The 17,095-nt window shown below is 51.2% G+C and overlaps 5 protein-coding genes across 5 annotated transcripts; 2 read left to right on the top strand and 3 right to left on the bottom strand.

Annotated features, from left to right (window-relative positions):
- Positions 1 to 1,270: 1,270 nt before the first annotated feature.
- Positions 1,271 to 3,281, bottom strand: FPRO_11112 (putative nucleolar protein NOP58; the record flags this gene model as incomplete). Its single annotated transcript, XM_031232148.1, has 3 exons — positions 1,271 to 2,927; positions 3,064 to 3,153; positions 3,247 to 3,281. The coding sequence occupies 3 exons, from the start codon at positions 3,279 to 3,281 to the stop codon at positions 1,271 to 1,273; spliced, it is 1,782 nt and encodes a 593-aa protein (XP_031082115.1).
- A 466-nt stretch (positions 3,282 to 3,747) lies between these two features.
- Positions 3,748 to 5,004, top strand: FPRO_11111 (putative H+-transporting ATPase, vacuolar, 41 kDa subunit; the record flags this gene model as incomplete). The annotated part of the gene is made up of 4 exons (XM_031232147.1): positions 3,748 to 3,779; positions 3,844 to 3,932; positions 3,983 to 4,872; positions 4,921 to 5,004. 4 exons carry the CDS (start codon positions 3,748 to 3,750, stop codon positions 5,002 to 5,004), a joined length of 1,095 nt encoding a protein of 364 aa, XP_031082114.1.
- Positions 5,005 to 5,224: 220 nt separating this feature from the next.
- Positions 5,225 to 6,231, bottom strand: FPRO_11110 (uncharacterized protein; the record flags this gene model as incomplete). The annotated part of the gene is made up of 2 exons (XM_031232146.1): positions 5,225 to 6,135; positions 6,186 to 6,231. The coding sequence occupies 2 exons, from the start codon at positions 6,229 to 6,231 to the stop codon at positions 5,225 to 5,227; spliced, it is 957 nt and encodes a 318-aa protein (XP_031082113.1).
- Positions 6,232 to 6,606: 375 nt separating this feature from the next.
- On the top strand, positions 6,607 to 7,716 carry FPRO_11109 (putative ribosome-associated protein S2 (Rap-1); the record flags this gene model as incomplete). Its single annotated transcript, XM_031232145.1, has 3 exons — positions 6,607 to 6,776; positions 6,956 to 7,404; positions 7,454 to 7,716. 3 exons carry the CDS (start codon positions 6,607 to 6,609, stop codon positions 7,714 to 7,716), a joined length of 882 nt encoding a protein of 293 aa, XP_031082112.1.
- Positions 7,717 to 8,863: 1,147 nt separating this feature from the next.
- FPRO_11108 (uncharacterized protein) lies at positions 8,864 to 14,567 on the bottom strand (the record flags this gene model as incomplete). The annotated part of the gene is made up of 2 exons (XM_031232144.1): positions 8,864 to 13,772; positions 14,041 to 14,567. The coding sequence occupies 2 exons, from the start codon at positions 14,565 to 14,567 to the stop codon at positions 8,864 to 8,866; spliced, it is 5,436 nt and encodes a 1,811-aa protein (XP_031082111.1).
- Between the last annotated feature and the right edge of the window lie 2,528 nt (positions 14,568 to 17,095).

Raw genomic sequence — 17,095 nt, 5'->3', positions numbered from 1 at the left:
TCGTGCGTATTACACTGAGGCAATGGGCTAACGCTTGAGGGTTCCCGTTTCGGGTTCTAGCCTGGTCTACTTGATTTCGGAAGCATTGCCTCGACTGCTCTCTTCTCGTCTTCATCAGAGCTACACCCCAGCCTTGCTCGTCTAACTCAACTGAATGACCTGTCACGTTTTTGCTTTCAACGCTGCACTTTGATACCCATCTCAACAACAACCGCCGTCGCTCATTGCGCTTTTCCGCTTTTAGTGTATGTATTCTACTTTCTTCTTCAATTGAGGGAGCGGTGGTGGATAGGTGGTGTCTTGTGCTTTTCTTTTTGGTGATGGATACCCTTGGTTTGCTCAGATGAGCATTTAATGAGGATGGTTTCTGGATGATCTCTTAACGTCATGGAAAATACCCAATCGCTATGAATATACCCTTTTCCTTCTGAAATTGCTGTGTTTGTGTAGTGCTTCATATGTCCGTGAAACCGGAAGAACTCTTGCTGCATGTGAAGGTCTTGAATTGCCAAATCGTGTTGTTTCCTTGCTAGTGACAAAAAGACTTGGGTAAATCGAGGTAAGTTTGGGCAATCATAGGATAACTTAGAAGGGCTTCGGACTAATTACTCCTGACATCATAATTGAAACTTCTCAGTTTTATTGCTCCTTGGGTGGCTTCAGAATGAGTGTCGAAAGAAGCAAGACAACCTTATACACATTCGAGGAAAGGTTACGAGACATCACACTGCATGATACGGCCGCATCTTCACGACTAAGGAGTTCATTTAACAATCACAATATCCAGGGCATGCAAACTTGAGGATTAACTTTTAAACTTGACAATTTTCTCTTCTATATCCCTCTGTTCACCCTCCCGTAATGATACATCAAAAGCATAGTAATTCCTCTCCAGAAGTCACCGCGCATCCACCCAGGGGACGGGGGAGGGGACAGAGGGTCAAGTTGAAAATACGAAAAAGGGATGAAACCAAATCACGCCAATATGCCCTCCACCCAAACGCCAGCCAGCCAGGAAACAAGGTGCGGGCAGAATATGCCATGCCAAGAGTCTCTCAGGTATCATATATCTACACATCGGGAACCGTCCAATAGTCTGTTGTTGGGTTGACTTGAAATATGGTCTTTCATTTTGGAGCGGGTTCTTCGTCAGTGTTAAGACGAGTACGAGTAAAGCAGGTAGGATGAGATTGGTTAACCTCGGAGTCCTACAATTGTGCCCGATTCAGCATCGTCACGACTTGCGCCGTGGACGTTTACTTGAGGGCCTCTAAGCCTCAGAGTGTCGCTTCTTCTTCTTCTGCTTCTTCTCTTTCTTGGGTTCCTCGTCTTCTGAGTCGTCGTGCTTGCGCTTCTTCTTGCCATCAGTCTCTTCGGCGGCGGGTTGCGACTTAGAAGGCGTGGCCTTCTCCTCGGCCTTTCGCAGCTTCTTGAGCTCCTTCTTGCTGATTACCTTGGGTGTGCCATCGGCGTTCATCTCAACGTCACCTCGCTCGTACTTGCGCTTGAACTTCTTGACTGAGATACCGGCCTCCTCGGCAAGGCGCTCGTAATCGGCCTCGGAGAGCTTCTTGGGCTTGCCAGGAGTGGCAACCTCGTCGTCGCTATCATTCTCAGCATCCTTCATCTCCTCGTCAACCTCCTCGATGAGCTTCTTGGCCTTCTTGAGCTTCTTGGCGGGAGTAGCTTCGGTGGTCTCCTCATCATCGGCAACACCATCGGCGTCACCGTTGTATCGGCGGGTCTCCTTGAGAGTGAATTGGCCAGCACCAACAATCTCACCGGAGGGGGTAACGTTGGCGCCCTTGGGCAGAAGAGGCTTGCCCTCGAGCTTGCGGAGGTGATTCTCAAGCTTGATGCGGTTGCTGAGACCAAGGATAGCGCGCTCCTCCTCATCAGCGTCGTCTTCAGCATCACCTAGGGCATCGACACGGAGACCCAGAGCAGCCTTGGCAGACAGCATACGAGCGATCTTACCCTTGTTTCGGCCGGTGGCCTGACCGATGAGTGAAGAGTGGTAGATGAGACCATACTTAGGTGTATCGTGCTTGGTCTTAAGGGCGCGGAATAGGGCCTTCTCGGCACCGAGAATCTGGATGGTGGAACCAGGAGACTTGGCCAAGCTGATGAGAGAGCCAGCATGGGCAATGAGACGGGCACCGACGAGGTAGCCGACGAGAGCAGTCAGGTTGGGAGCGATAGCGCGCATGCGGCTCTCGAGGTACGAAGAGAGCTGTGTTCGGTAGTTTGAGTAGACAATGACCTGGTCAGCCAGGAGCTTAATGTTGTCAAGATCCTCATCGGTGATCTCGGTACCCATGCTAATCTCGGCAGCAGCCTTGATGGAAGTCTCAATCTCCTCGGGAAGGATCTCGGAGAGGTCGCTATCGGCAATGTTGGTGCGCATGCCAACAGCGAGAATGACGCGAGCATAAGCCAAGTTGTCGTTGAGAATCTTGGCCATCTCAGGGAAGTGCCATCCATACCATTCCTTGGTTCGCATAGCGTAGACGTTGAGCTCCTTGTCGAGATCGTCGAGAAGCTTAATGGCCTGGATGATCATGGAGTCGACCTTGTCGGCAGAGAACTTGAGCTTGTGACGCGACATGGAGTGAGAAAGACCAAGGGCCATGCGGTCAAAGTTCTCCTCAAGCAGACCAGGGATAAGGTTGGGCAGTCCACCTCGAATGCCACGAAAAAGGTCCATGGTGTTGGAGCCAGAAACAGGAGAAATGTTTAGCGATGGCATGTTAGAGATGGCAGTGCCCAGCTTCATATCGGCGACGGCGAGCGAGGCCTTCTTCTCGGACTTGAGGTCGTCGAGGAGTTGGGTGAGAAGCTCGGGGACCTTGCCCTCCTTGAGCGACGCAGCTTCTTCGAGAGCGGTAGCGGCGCTGTCGAACTTGACAAACTTCTTGAGCTTGAGCCTATCGAGGGAAAATATGTTAGTGAGACTCTTGATGGTATTTCGCCATTTGGCGATGGTCCACTCTGCGATTGAAGACATTTTTGGGTGCTCAATGGCATAAGTTTTCGCAAATAAAAAATGATCAAAAAACTTACATCTCAACGACCTTCTCAGGTCGTCCGAGCTCAGCAGCGAGTTCCTCGTTCTTGAGCATCTTCTTATCAGTAGCCTTAAACAGGCCATAGCTGCCAATTGTTAGCCCGGCGTCCTAGACCTTTACTTGCCTCGCCATCATGAATTGATGATGGCCGAGGTCAAGATCGAGAGTCGCGACTTACCCTGCCGGCGTCTCGGCAAGCACAAAGAGCGACATTGTGAATTAGTTTTGGTTCCTTCCTTCTGGTCTCGCTCTAATCGATTGGGGTCGTGGCTTCCTCGCGAGGCACAGTCCGGTTCGTTGTGCGCGGCTGCGAAAGGAAAGATCGAGGGTGGGCTGGCGATGGAAAAATTTCAGATGAAGCTTGGGAAGGCTCCACTCAATTTTTTTGGTCTTGGTCCTGGCGCGGAAAGTGTGATGCAGGTTCTTCGGCTGCCGGAGCTACTTGCTTCCGGTCCCTGCATCAGGTACGTACTCCCAGCCACTGACTCCTGGCCACTCACGTGTCGACGCTCGCGACAGCATGTCTGGGCAAGCTTGCGTCGCAGGCTGAGGTTTGTTAGGCGGCCAACTTCAACAATCCAGTTAATTCATCGCCTCGGCCACGAAGACGCCCTATAATCCTCAAGGCCTCAAATACGATAGATCAGGACCGAACGAACTACTACGAACGAGAATCAAGATGGAGGGTCTTCTCTACAACGTCAACGGCGGGTGCGTATTAGCTTGAAGATGGAGCTTCATACGAATGGTCCTGGAGACTAATCATAAGGAACAGCTACGTCGAAGGAATTGTCCGAGGCTACCGCAACGGTCTGCTCACAGGCGCTGCCTACAACAACTTGACTCAATGCGAGACGATTGATGGTACGCGACGATGACTTCATTACCAACTTCGTTATACTAACGACCATAAGATCTCAAGCTTCAGCTTGGCCCTTCATATGGCGATTTTCTCGCTTCCCTACCACCTAACCCCTCGACCTCAGCTCTCGCAGCCAAGACCACCGACAAGCTCATCTCAGAGTTCCGATATGTGCGCGCTCAAGCTGTCGGCTCTCTTGCTACCTTTATGGACTACGTCACCTACGGCTACATGATCGACAACGTCGCCCTTCTCATCACAGGAACCCTTCATGAGCGGGATACCCGTGAGCTTCTTGAGCGATGCCATCCTCTTGGATGGTTCGAGACTATGCCAGTTCTCTGCGTTGCTACAAACATCGAGGAACTTTACAACAGCGTGCTTATCGAGACCCCTCTTGCCCCATACTTCAAGGGTAGTCTTAGCCACCAGGATCTTGACGAGCTAAACATTGAGATTGTCCGAAACACCCTCTACAAGAACTACCTCGAGGACTTTTACAACTTTGTCAACACTCACCCTGAGATGGCCGGTACACCCACTGCTGAGGTCATGTCTGAGATTCTCGAGTTCGAGGCTGACCGCCGAGCCATCAACATCACACTCAACTCTTTCGGCACAGATCTTTCCAAGCAAGACCGTAACAAGCTCTACCCCAACTTTGGCAAGCTATACCCTGAAGGAACTCTCATGCTCTCTCGAGCTGAAGACCCTGAGGGTGTCCGTCTAGCAGTTGATGGTGTTCATGACTACAAGTCTTTCTTTGACGCCATTTCAGTCGGTGGCGGCCCCTCAGGACCTGGTAACATGGGTGGTGGCGCTGGTGAGACCAAGACACTGGAGGATATGTTTTACCAGAAGGAGATGGAGATTTCCAAGAATGCATTCACCAGACAGTTTACTCACGCCATTGTCTATGCTTGGGTGAAGCTCCGAGAACAGGTTAGTAAATCCAACATAAGTGCCTCTCATCAGACTAACAAATCACAGGAAATCCGCAATATCACCTGGATTGCCGAATGCATAGCTCAGAACCAGAAAGAGCGCATCGGCAACTACATCAGCGTCTTTTAAATCGAGTATGGGTATTGGTATCGTTTTCATTTTTAGCAGGATTTTGTGTAGTATAACAGCAACTGAGCTCGTAATGGCACGGATTAGTTCCCACACTGGCGCAAAGGACAGATAGGTAGATGCAAAAGGCGGCATCGTCACCCCATCTTTCAGGTGGCTTGTATTGTACATAGAGAGAAACAAGTTATTCTACAAAATCATCTCAGCTTCCGCCCTGTCTTTACAACGAAATCTGGTCCTTCCATGTCGCAGGTGTAAGACCCAGCTTCTCGACCATGTGAGTCCATCGCTCACTTCCCCTCTCCTTACGATCCATGTACTTCATAAGCTTTTGTCGGCGGTGCAGCAATAATCTCAAGTTTCGCTTGTTGTGCTTGTCCTTGTATCCTCTGTTGATCTGCAGCGCCTGAGAGAGGGTGTTGATCTTGGTTGTCAAGATGGCGATCTGAACCTCGGAGCTGCCTGTATCAGGACCGCTTCGGGGTGGCATTTCCACTTTGTTGGGATGAATTGATTTTGGCTTGCCCTTCAGAACCAGATCTGTGTTGTGACGGCCGAATTCCTCAACGATTCGTCTCACGTTGGCGTGGAAGCGGTCCTTTGCGCTGCTGTTGCTAAGCGATGTGATACGGCGCAGAGCCTCAATAGCCTTCTGGTGACGCTGCTCGTGTTGCTTCGCCTTATCCACTCCACTTTCGGGTTCCATCTGTGACTCGACCACGCCGATCATGGGTTTGGTAAGGGTATATGCGTGCTTGACAGCCTCAGTGAGTTCAGAGTCGGTAAGGAAGTAGTTTCGTAGTTCCGGAGACGTCGGTAGCTCATGTGCTTCGGCGAGCGGGTTTCCACTCCCATCCACAGGAACACGGGATGTAGCCTCTTGACCAGCCGATTCAAGCGACTCTATAAAGGGAGTTGTCTTTCCCTTGACAGGATCACCCCACGCCTCATCCCTCTCACGGGCAAGCTCCTCACGCCGTTGCACATTGGCAGCCTTTCGCTGTTGAGCCTGAGCCCATCGGTAAGGATCCTGCTTCGCCTTGCGCTTCTTTTCACGCTGGGACAAGTTTGCCGTCTGGACGATGGGGAGAAAGTTCGGGGTAGCGGGCTTCGCGGCGGGCCGGAGGCAGACTGAACAGTTGATTAGCATTGAAGAAGCTAATGGCTATATAGATACATACGGTTCAATGTGCCGAAGGGCGGCAGCGCCGGTATTCTAGGGGGCATGATTGAAGCATCAACCTACTGCTTTGATACAGAGACTGATGGATTGTCGTCCAAAGCCAAAACCCGCCCCAAATTTTCCTTAGCCCACTCTACCAATGTCCGTCGTGGTACCGGGAGCCCATTGAGTACCAAAACGGATTAGCTTTTACATCACGTGGAGATACTGGACCTCGATCTCTTATCCTCCAGCTAGCCCATGTTTAGCCTAGCGTATCCATCAGGGCTTCCCACCTCCCACATTTTGGTGGTCAAAATTCCGTCGCGAACTTCTCGATTTGCGACTCTCTGCACGCAACACCACAATCCTCTTCGCCGTCACCTTCCAAGCCATCTTTCCTTTTCGTCACCCAAGACAAGAGAAGATAATCCGTCAAGATGGCTCCCTCCAACCTGCCCGCCCTCTTCAACGCTACCAGCCAGGACATTGAGACCCTCCTGGCTGCTCAGTGCCACCTCGGCTCCAAGAACCTCCAGGTTCACATGGAGAACTACCTCTGGAAGACCCGTGCCGATGGAGTCAACGTTATCAACGTCGGCAAGACCTGGTATGCTTGAATTGGAATTTTGCTGGGTTTTTTGGGCTTCAAGATTGTCTGTTTCGAGGGGGATTGAAAGCGCATATTCGATATTCGAAAAAATGAAGCTATTCAGAGGAGGGACAGAAAATCTTGAAACCAAAACACCAAATTATTTCGTGCACAATCGCTAACAGCTCATCTTATAGGGAGAAGATCGTTCTGGCTGCCCGTATCATCGCTGCCGTCGACAACCCCGCCGATATCTGTGTCATCTCTGCTCGTCCCTACGGTCAGCGTGCCGTCCTCAAGTTCGCCGCCCACACTGGTGCCACCGCCATCGCTGGTCGCTTCACCCCCGGTTCCTTCACCAACTACATCACCCGATCTTTCAAGGAGCCCCGTCTGATCATCGTCACCGACCCCCGCACCGACGCCCAGGCCATCAAGGAGGCTTCCTACGTCAACATCCCCGTCATTGCCCTCGCCGACACTGACTCTCCCACCGAGTACGTTGACGTTGCCATCCCCACCAACAACAAGGGTCGCCACGCCATCGGTGCCGTCTGGTGGATGCTCGCCCGTGAGGTCCTCCGTCTCCGTGGTACCATCTACAACCGCGAGACCCCCTGGGACGTCATGGTCGATCTTTACTTCTGTATGTTTCCCTGTAACTAACACCAGCAATCTGTACTGACAACTCGCAGACCGTGACCCCGAGGCTGAGGCTGAGGACAAGGTTGAGGAGGAGAAGCTCCCCGGCGCTGACGAGGAGGGTCCCGCCGCCATCGAGTCCGGCTTCCAGAACACCGCTGGTGGTGACTGGGAGACTCCCGCTGCTGGCTTCGCTGGTGCCACCGGTGCCGCTGCCCCTGGCTGGGACGGTGCTGCCGGTGAGGAGTGGGGTGCTGCCCCCGCCAACACCGAGTGGGCTGCTTCCGCCGAGGCCCCCAAGGACTCTCAGTGGTAGGGTACTGAGGCCCAGGAGGGTGATGGCCAGGGACACCAAGAGCCTGCCATTGACTGGTAAAACAAGAATTCAAAAAAGAGGATACCAAAGCAAATTCAAAACAAAGATTGAATTTGAACATATTTGGAACGGTTTTACGACGAGAGAAAGAGAGCAGAAAAGCGTGTGGATGTGTGTTGTGGTTCAATCAAACTATTCGACAACGTTAACCTTTTCCTTTCCCCCTTTCGATAACACAATTCTTCTTGCTGACTATCTTACGAATTAACATCCGTGGGAATTGAGGTTCTCAACTCGGCGGTGCTAATGAGGGAAAGATACTCTCCTCCTTGCTTTTGGGATGGAGAGGGAAAGCCCTGCGCTGCTGAGGGGATGGACTTAATCGTTATCCCGCCTTGTTTCTATGGAATTTGTATTGATGCAAGAAAAGTCAAAATATGAGTCGTTTGACCTGGGTTTACCCATGACATGATCGAGTGCCGTAAACATGTTTGTGAAGTCTCGTGCTTATTAGTAAAACTGGGGTAAAGTAGCTAGATGATGATCTTGCCTCAGCCTCACCAAGATACCTTTGTTCAATTATCTTCACGTAGTCAAGATGGAACCAACTCATCGTAAACATGATATCAATTGTCAATCCTCACTACATCTACGCATCCTAATCCCTATGATATATCAACAACCAACTCCCCTTACCCCTCGCCTAACATTAACACTAATTAAAGTGAATCCAAAACTGGCCCTTCTATTAACTGAGAACCCAAAAAAAGGGACAAGACGCAACGTGACGCTTGCGCAGTGCGGGTATGATCAAAAACCAGTATGAGAGAAACCCCCATAGATGAATCGTGCGAAATACACAAAAAAAGCTTGCCCAACTCCTTGCTTTGTGTCCCAGATGCTATTGATTGTAATGATGATTATGTTGTACGTCTTGGGAGAAAAGAGAAAACTCCTGGTGTGGTGGTATGTGAAAGAGTTATGAGATGGGTATAATGTGAAGGCATGCTGGGTATGCTCTTCTTGTGATGTTGAAACATAGGAAATGAAACGCCGTTTGGGGTCGGTGAGTCATGAATCGTTATTATCGTTCCCGTATGTGTATGAATTGTGAAAAGGTGGTAGTTAAACCACATCGTTAAAGAGTTTACTCCAGCATTTCCGAGTGGCGACGAATGTCCTCGTCGCTCAAAGCGCTCATCCAGAGACAGCGCTCAGTAATGCCTTCGATGGGCTGGAACTTGTATCGGGTGCTTGCCTCCAACAACCTAAGCAGTATCTTGACGACAGAGGCCGCAATGCGACATCGTTCAAAGTTGATCAGGGGAGGCGTGGTAGGTGAGCCAGCCATCTCAGATGGCCGCTGAGCATTGTAAAGCAGATCGTGGGTATAGATACCAACGAAAGGAATACAGCCTTGATCAGAACCAACCTCCATCTCCGCACGTAGGTTATAGAAGTTGCGCATAGGAGTGACCAGCTTTTCAAGATCTTGCAGTGTCTTCAAGTCTTGAGGGGCAACATGCTGCCAGGTCTTGGTGAGTCTGGCGACTTCGTTGCTCGACAAGGCGATGGTGAGCTGAGCGAGGGTAGCAAAGTTGCGGTAACGGCGGCAGTGAGTGGCAATATGGATGTACTTGGTAATGCATCGTACTCTCTCCTCCAGGCCTTGCGTTAGGACAATCTCAGATATGGCCCATTTGACCATGATGTTAAAGCGAGCAATGACCACTTCAACACCATGGGCATCAGAGTTACGAAGGAAGTCAACCCAGGAGCGAGAGTCGCTATGAGCAGCATCCTTCCAGTTCATGTCAATGAGTTCCTTCCAGTCGATCTCGTTCAACGCGTCCTTTTCGATGAGTGTGAACTGTTGAGCGAGAATCTCCGAGTCAAAAGCCAGGATGAATGGCAAGTGAGCAGAATACTTGTTGCCCTCGAAGGAGTCCACCTTAACAACTTGACGAAGTGCATCGGTTGATGTCTGATCGGCTGTCTGAACGTACGCAGCGGTGGGCGTAGCCTCTGGAGTTGGAGGAAGAGGCTTCTGGCCCCAAACTTGGTCCTCATGTAACTCAGGGACTGTGAAGCAGTGAGGCGGAGACATCTCCAGCGCTTGCACCAAAGTCATGGGAGGAGAAGGTGGCTTGCGGTTAGGAGGTGGAGCAGGCGAGCCAAGAGGATGAGCAGGGAGCTCCACTCGAGGCAAAATACCGTCGCCATATTCAGAGTCCTCGTATTCGAGGGCATCCGCCGACATCTCTGATGAAAGGTCGCTGTCATCGTCAAGGAAGGATTGGTCCTCCTCCACCGAGGGGGCAGTGTCGCCAGGCTTGATGCCTTCGATACTCCGAGTCTTCTCAATGAAGTCGTAAGAAGCATGCTGCGAGTCGCCTCCATCTTCGGTATACAAGACGGTCTTGTGTGGTCGAGGCGTTGTTTCTTCATCTGAGCCCTCGAGGATGGACATGTTGGTCCAAGGACGACCCTTTGCAGAGTCTCGATCCAAGATGGGGACAGAGGAGTAGCTTTCGCGAGAAGAACCAGTCAAGAATGATCTAGCTTCGGTTGTAGGTCTCTCGGGTGAGAGGTTTTGCCCTTGCGGCTCAATCAAAGGCTCTGGTTCACTATCCTCAGGGTCCAGCATGAACGTCTCCCTGACCATCAGCTCTTGTTCATGGTGATCCTTCTTGCGATCAGCTTCTGACTGCTCTGAAGCGATCATGACCTCGCCGATTGTCTGAGGGGGGGCTTGAAGGCTGACAGTGGATTTGTGTGACTTCTTCTCGGGGAGTTTGCCCTCAAGCTTGGCTAAAGCAGACTCGATTCCGCCATCGTCATCATCATCTGGGATCTGGGCCAGTTTCTGGGCCTCCTTTTCGAACGAGGGGCGCATGGCAGGCTTAGATGAGTGAGTGCTGAACAGTGAAAGCTCTCGCTTCGGTTTGTCCGCAAGTTGTCCAACAGAGAATGCCTCGCTTCTAGGCTGCACGTACTCAATGGAGACAACTGAGCCCTGCCCGAAAGATCCACGGCCAAAAGACGCCATTCGAGGGCTCTGCATGAAAGAGCTACGAATTGACTCTGAATATGTTGTCAACGACCCAACAGATTGCGATCTCCTCAAGGTAACAGGGTCCAGCTCTCCCACGTTCGTGGCAGCTCGCAGGTCTCCTCCAGGTCGTCGTCGAAGAATTCGCAGAGGCGGTGGCATAGGCTCCTCAGGCTCAGGTTCCGCGATTGATTGGGCAGAGACCGTTGTGGCATCGAAGCTCTGAACTGTGGATCGGCGAGCGAGGCCGTTGGTAAATGAGCTGCGGCGGCGAAGGATCGAGTTCAAAGACCGATGAGTCCTGCCAGATTTATTGCGACGGTGGTTCTCATACGACACAGGGGGGCGGTTGCGAGTGCTTCGAGCTGCTGTAGAGTATGAGACTCGGCTGCCATCCTCTGACATTGGTGCGCTAGTGACAGGGGCGAGGGTCTCGAAGTCAGGGACAAATGGCGGCAGAGGATCTTCATCTAACGATGGCCGAACAACATGTTGGTTGAGGAGATATGAGGAACGCCGAGGTGTGTTTCCGCCATTGCCAGCCGGAGGAGTAGAGGGGGGCGTCGGATCGCCCCCCGTCAACTTGAAAGTATCTGCAAAGGCCTCTACAGAAGCATTGCTGTTAGGAATTCGGTGGAGGAGCGATGGGTCGAAGGGTGTTGTGTCATCTACAATGACAATTGATTTGCTGCCTGTAGTAATGGCCATGTCGCTAACCGGTCGATGTCGATGCTCGTGTGTCATATGATCATAGGTAGTCGTATCCATATGAGCAGCCGAGTAGTGAAAGTCTCCAGTAGGAGTCAAGGATGGGTTAGGAGACATCGGTGGTGGTAGTCCGCGACGATCAGCTTCGGCAGCAGCCTCATCTCGCACCGCCTTCTTGAAATCCTCTACGATCTCAGCACCGAGCAAGTCAATTCTGACAGTCGGGCGAGCTCCGTTAGGCCTATGGCGGCTTTGAGGTACGACAGCCGTGCCAGGGATGCGATTCGTTATCGCGCCACGAGGACCAATGTTGCCAAGGCTAACGAGACTCCCTTGAGTGGGAGACATGCCTTGTCCCCTAGTGCTCAAGGCTCTTCGAACGGTTCCCAGTAGCTTCTTCATACCGTGTCCGGACATGGCGCCTGCGGGAATTCTTTCTTTGACGAGGCTTCGACTCTCAGGGTGAAGGTTTGGCGAAGGGACCAAGCTGGTAGAGAATTCATCCGGTTCTACATCGACAAAAGCCTGGCCAGGAGGTAACAAATTTCCACGTACAAGACTTCCTCCATATGGGGTTGTCATCATGAACTCCTGATCCTTGAATGACAGTTTATCCGTGCTGTGCTCTCGCAAAGAATCGGTCAAACTGTTGTTGCGCTTGTGAGCAGCTTGAGGTCGTACACGCTTGCCAACAAGGGCACGAGGAGTCGTTGCTACTGGTCCAGTGTGGTAAGCTGAGGTCGATACAGGATGAGCAGCCAGAGGGTTTGTCTGATGAGGCTGAGCAGGTTTGATCTTGCTAGGAAAAGAGCACGAAATGATGTCCATGCTAGTCATGCTGATTGGTGATGTCTGCTGTTCTGCTGAATCCCTCGCAGTTTGCCGTTCAGGGGTGCTGGGACGGTGCTCAACCATAACAGAATCTCCAACATGGCCAGCTCGAGAAATATCGGCGATGAAACTTGTTCGTTCTGCGGGGCTCCTGCTGAGTGGTAGTAGACTTTCGATTCGGGGTGTTTCGCCCTCATCACGGTCCCAGAAAGAAGGATCCAGGCTGGGATCACGATGTCCAGCAATACCGCCAGGCGTAATAGGAACGCTAGAATCGAGGGTGTCGTCGAAATTCGGGCCATCCCAGTACAGTGCGCAAACCCTTCGCCAACACTTCTTTAATTCTCCAAGAATCTTCAGCTGAACCTTTCGAGAACGGTTGCATTGCGAAAGTTCATCCACAAAATCGTTGAGTAGTTCGCAGAACGTTTGTCGGAGGTTGTAATCCATAACGAAGTCGTCCATAAAATAATTGAGAATCCAGTGTCGAAGGGCAACAAATGTGCGAACGCGAACAACCATGCCTGTCTCATCATCACGAGCCAAGGCCCAGCGCAGTCTTGCAATAAGCATACGGAGAAGATCCACAGGCTCCAGAAACGCTCGGAAAGTGAGGAAGAAGTCTGAGATGAGTTCGTAATCGAGGAAACTGGGCGATGTGATTTCGGCAACGAGTCGCGGTGGTGTAGCAGCTATAACAGCACCAGTTGCAGCAGAATATTTTACTAATGTTCTATCATCGCAGGCCGGCTTAAATGTGAGATCATCGAACATGGCGGGTTCGACTTTAGAATTTGATTGATAGCTTGGGCGAATGGTTCGAGAAGGCTGTGTGGTTGAAGGGGTCTGAGTCATGGCGGATATATTTCGAGAAATTCGCAACATCGGTACAGCCATAGAACTCGGCCTCCTTGAAGATGTTATATCAGGATGCGAGCTATTTAGCACTCCTTGAGGTCGGCTCAGTAGCGAAGCGCTACTTGAGCGAAACTCCTCGGTGGGAGCGTACGAGGATCCGCGAATCATTGGTGTGCCTCTTCCCGTGAATCGGGGAACTCCTATGCGCCACGAAGGTATCGTAATGTCAAGAAGAGGATCAGAAGTGGAATCGAAATCTTCCATAGTCCGAGGTCGGTATTCCTCCAAGGGCTTTGAAATGACGATCTTGAAGGCCCCGGGTTCCGAATCTTTCGCAGCGGACACCTCGTGAACCGTGCTATCGGAAAGAGCGCGACGATGTTTCACGGGCCGGAGCGGATACTGAGAATCGTGATCGAAGTATGCTCGGTTGCCGTCATATGGCGAAGGTTCCGGTGTTGGCGTCCACTGACTAACATGAAGTTCACTCGTCTCGTCTTGAAGCTGTTTATTAGAGATCGCATCCAAGCCTGCGGTACTGGGAGGTGTAATCGGAAAGACGAATTGGGGCTGAGGAGTTCGCTGATACGCAGGGCGAACGGTCGGCCTGGAGAATGAGAGTCAGTCGTTTGTGGAACGCAAATGTCAAAAATACGAGCGAGCGTCGTGTTTCGTGCCAGCCACGTTGCTATCCCTAAGGCGACGGGTAGAAGGGATCACAATAAGAGCTCAGCTAAGACATCTCCCCACAAAGCGCAAGCAAAGACCGCAGAGTGAAGGGAGAGCGGGGATGTGGCTGGTAGTGACACTTTCCCAAGGGATTCAATAGATGAGGCACTAAAGGGAACCACGCGACATATCAACCCTTCACTTACCTCAAATATATACGACCATTGTTCCCAACGTTGGCGACAGTGAATTGACGTCCTTCACGACCTGCCGATCCACCGTCTGGAGTAATCTCCCATCGAGACAGACTACCCTGGTTATCTAGGCTAGAATCTGAGTCCTTGAGACTTCGAGTTGTGGGTTTCTTCTGGTGTATCCTTCGTTCTGAGAGAGGAACCAAGGGTTTCGCAACGATAGTCGTGGGCATGCGCGCGGTGTTGGTGGACCTAACAGAAGGCCACTTGCTGGGTGTCGAGAAGCCAGGGCTGATGTTTTCCTTTTTCTTGAGTGCTGCTACGGCAGCAGTCACGTTGGGGGCTGCGACAGCGATAGCGCCTGAGCCGGAACGAGACCTTGACTGAACCTTTGATTTGGTTGACAACGGATCCTTGACAGTAGTTGCAGCTGGAGGAGGTGATGGTATAGGGACTGGGACTGGGACTGGGGCCACCGCGCTGAGACCAGACGCTGGTGGCAGCGGGTCCGCGGGCGTCGAAGACTCCAGGGCCTCCATGGCACGGCAAGGCCGCTCGCAGGCGCGTTGCCTGTCGTCACGTCAGGAGAGGGCAGAGCTGACGGTGCTCAAAGCGATAGAGGAGCTGGCAATCAAGGCATTGAGTTAGCAGCGATCGTTTCAGAGGTTGAGCAGGCCGGCGCGCATATCGTGGGTTATGATGGGCGCGCGTGGTGAAGAGTCAATCGAGACGACGAGACGGAAATGAATGGAGAAGGGAAAGAGAGAATAAAGGGAACGCGGCGAGTCCGAACTGGAGAAGTGATTGATATGAAGAGAGTGAGAATTAGCTGGCTTGTGCCCATCCCACCATCAACAACATTAGATTGCCATGTTATGCTAGTCCAGTGTGCACTGTAAATTAATTACCAGTAACCAGACCAACCTGAGGCCTGGCGAGACAGACAAGCATGGAATACCTTGTCGATTTTCGAACATAGACAACCTTGAAAAGGGTGGATCTGATGTCATAAAGTAACAATAAACCCAAACTTACATGGTAAAGCCATAAAGCAAAAAGAGACTCGACTCGATTCTAAGGAAGAGTTGTCGTTGTAGTCGATGCCATTCAAGTACCGGACACTTTCAATGATCGTCGGAGCGAGACAGTTCAGCTCAAATCAGAGACAGAGGGGTCGTGGCTGTAAAGAGAGAGAATCGAAATAAGACGTGTAACTTTGGTTAGTGAATAACGGGCACACGATACAACAACAATAGACCCTGGCCAAAGCCCTTTTGTCTCTCTCACACGCGTACGTTCAAAAAGCAAAGAGAAGGGGAAGGGAAAGAAGAAAAGAGACCCTTTTTCTCAAGAGGCAATTGGGGGAAACTCAAAAACCTCTCTTAGAGGCCAGACAAGAGAGGGCGGACGGGATATGGGCCTTGAATGGCGCGGGCTGGACCTGGACTTGGGTTGGCACATGGGATGGGATAGGATAGAGGAGGGTGTGGGGCTGTATTAGCCTAGCACTTAAGAATAGCAGCAATTGATTCATGTCATCTTGTAGCTGTACTGCAAATCTCGGTGAGAGCACAGTCAAGCTGAAGGTAGAGATACTTTCAACCGCTGTATTCCCCTCTGAGCCGAACCCAGTGGAAGGGTTGCTGGTGGGTTAGTCCAGCTCTCTCCCGTCTTTCAAAGTCGACTTCACAAGCCTGATTGGCGATCTCAGCTTCAGCTAAACTTGACACGAACAGTTTGCCTCAAGCTAAACAAATGCAGGGAGTCATGAACAGCAATTCGTATCTCTTCCCGTGTACCTCTTCTTCAGTAACTCATCATAACAATCACAAGGTGATATCTTACTGTACTTGAGCAAAAAGCAAAGAGCAGGGTATGTCCATGCTGTTGGTTACCACGCTTCGTTCTCACAAGCCTCTATCGGTGCACAAAAGTATCGAGTACCCGCCGTTCATCCCTCAACGGTTCAACAGCTCGGCCCGCGTCGCACACAAAAGATTCCCTGCAAACCCCAGCCATTTGCATATTGCAAGGTACTCTGTACCTGCACCTCTGCCATGCTTTTACGTTGCAGCCAGAAAGCCCGCCAAAAGTACCTACTACCTACCACGGGCACACACTCGAGTCAATATTCGTACAGATTGTCCTTTTTGGGCGCCGGAGCTAAGGTGGGAGTTGTAGAGTTAATGCCCAGTTTTGTCGATCAGAGGGGAAATCTTGGGTATCAATTCTGATAGAGGTTTTTTTTTTTTTTACAACCTGATCGGAACGTTCCATGAGGGAGGGGATTTTGTTTGCAGGCGGTGGGTGATTGATCGAGTGAAGGGACGGGACGGGACTGTAGGTACATACGATAATTACTGCACTGTGACTACAGGCGGGGGTTGAGAGCGAAATCGTTCCAGAAAGAGAATCCCATGACCGAGGATGCAGCGCAGCTAATGCACCATGCATGAGCCCATCACGTTTTGTGCTCTTGGCGTTAGTATCCGTGTTATTCATCACAATCGATCACTCATTCTCTCCTCTGTTCTCCTCCATCTTGAAACTGGCAACACTTGAGCATCATTCCATTTCTCTCTCGCGCGCGCGATCTGATCCTCCCTACACGTGCCATGCATCCATGACAAGGCATGAGATCCTGGGAAATCAGACCAAGCCATAAAGCCTAGGCCGAACTTTAAGCTCTGATTCGACACCAACTGCTTGGGTGCCCGGGGAAGCATCCGTGGGTCCTTTCCTGTCTCGGTAGTCAAGGTTCAGGTCTCGGTCTAGGGTCTAGGGTACAAATTCCAACGAGGTCGAGCCTCGAGGTTGACTTTGGTATGCAGATAATCAATTGTCTTGGAGTTGATGTGATGTGATTGAATTCTGCAGCCTTATCAAGGTCTCACTCAACTTATCACGCAACCTTTGTCTTACTTGAAGGACCCGCATCTCGGTAGAAGGTGCATGCTGTGGACTGTATCCGTGAATATGCAGTGCTACGATAAATCGCCTCGCATGAGGCTACCTAGTCTACGAGAGGAAAGAAAACTCAGGACATTGATCCTATATGACAAAAAGA

Source organism: Fusarium proliferatum (assembly GCF_900067095.1).
Source record: "Fusarium proliferatum ET1 genome assembly, contig: FPRO_scaffold005, whole genome shotgun sequence".
NCBI lineage: Eukaryota > Fungi > Ascomycota > Sordariomycetes > Hypocreales > Nectriaceae > Fusarium > Fusarium proliferatum.
The sequence above is the reverse complement of the archived record's forward strand: the minus strand, read 5'-3'. Positions and strand labels throughout refer to the sequence as shown.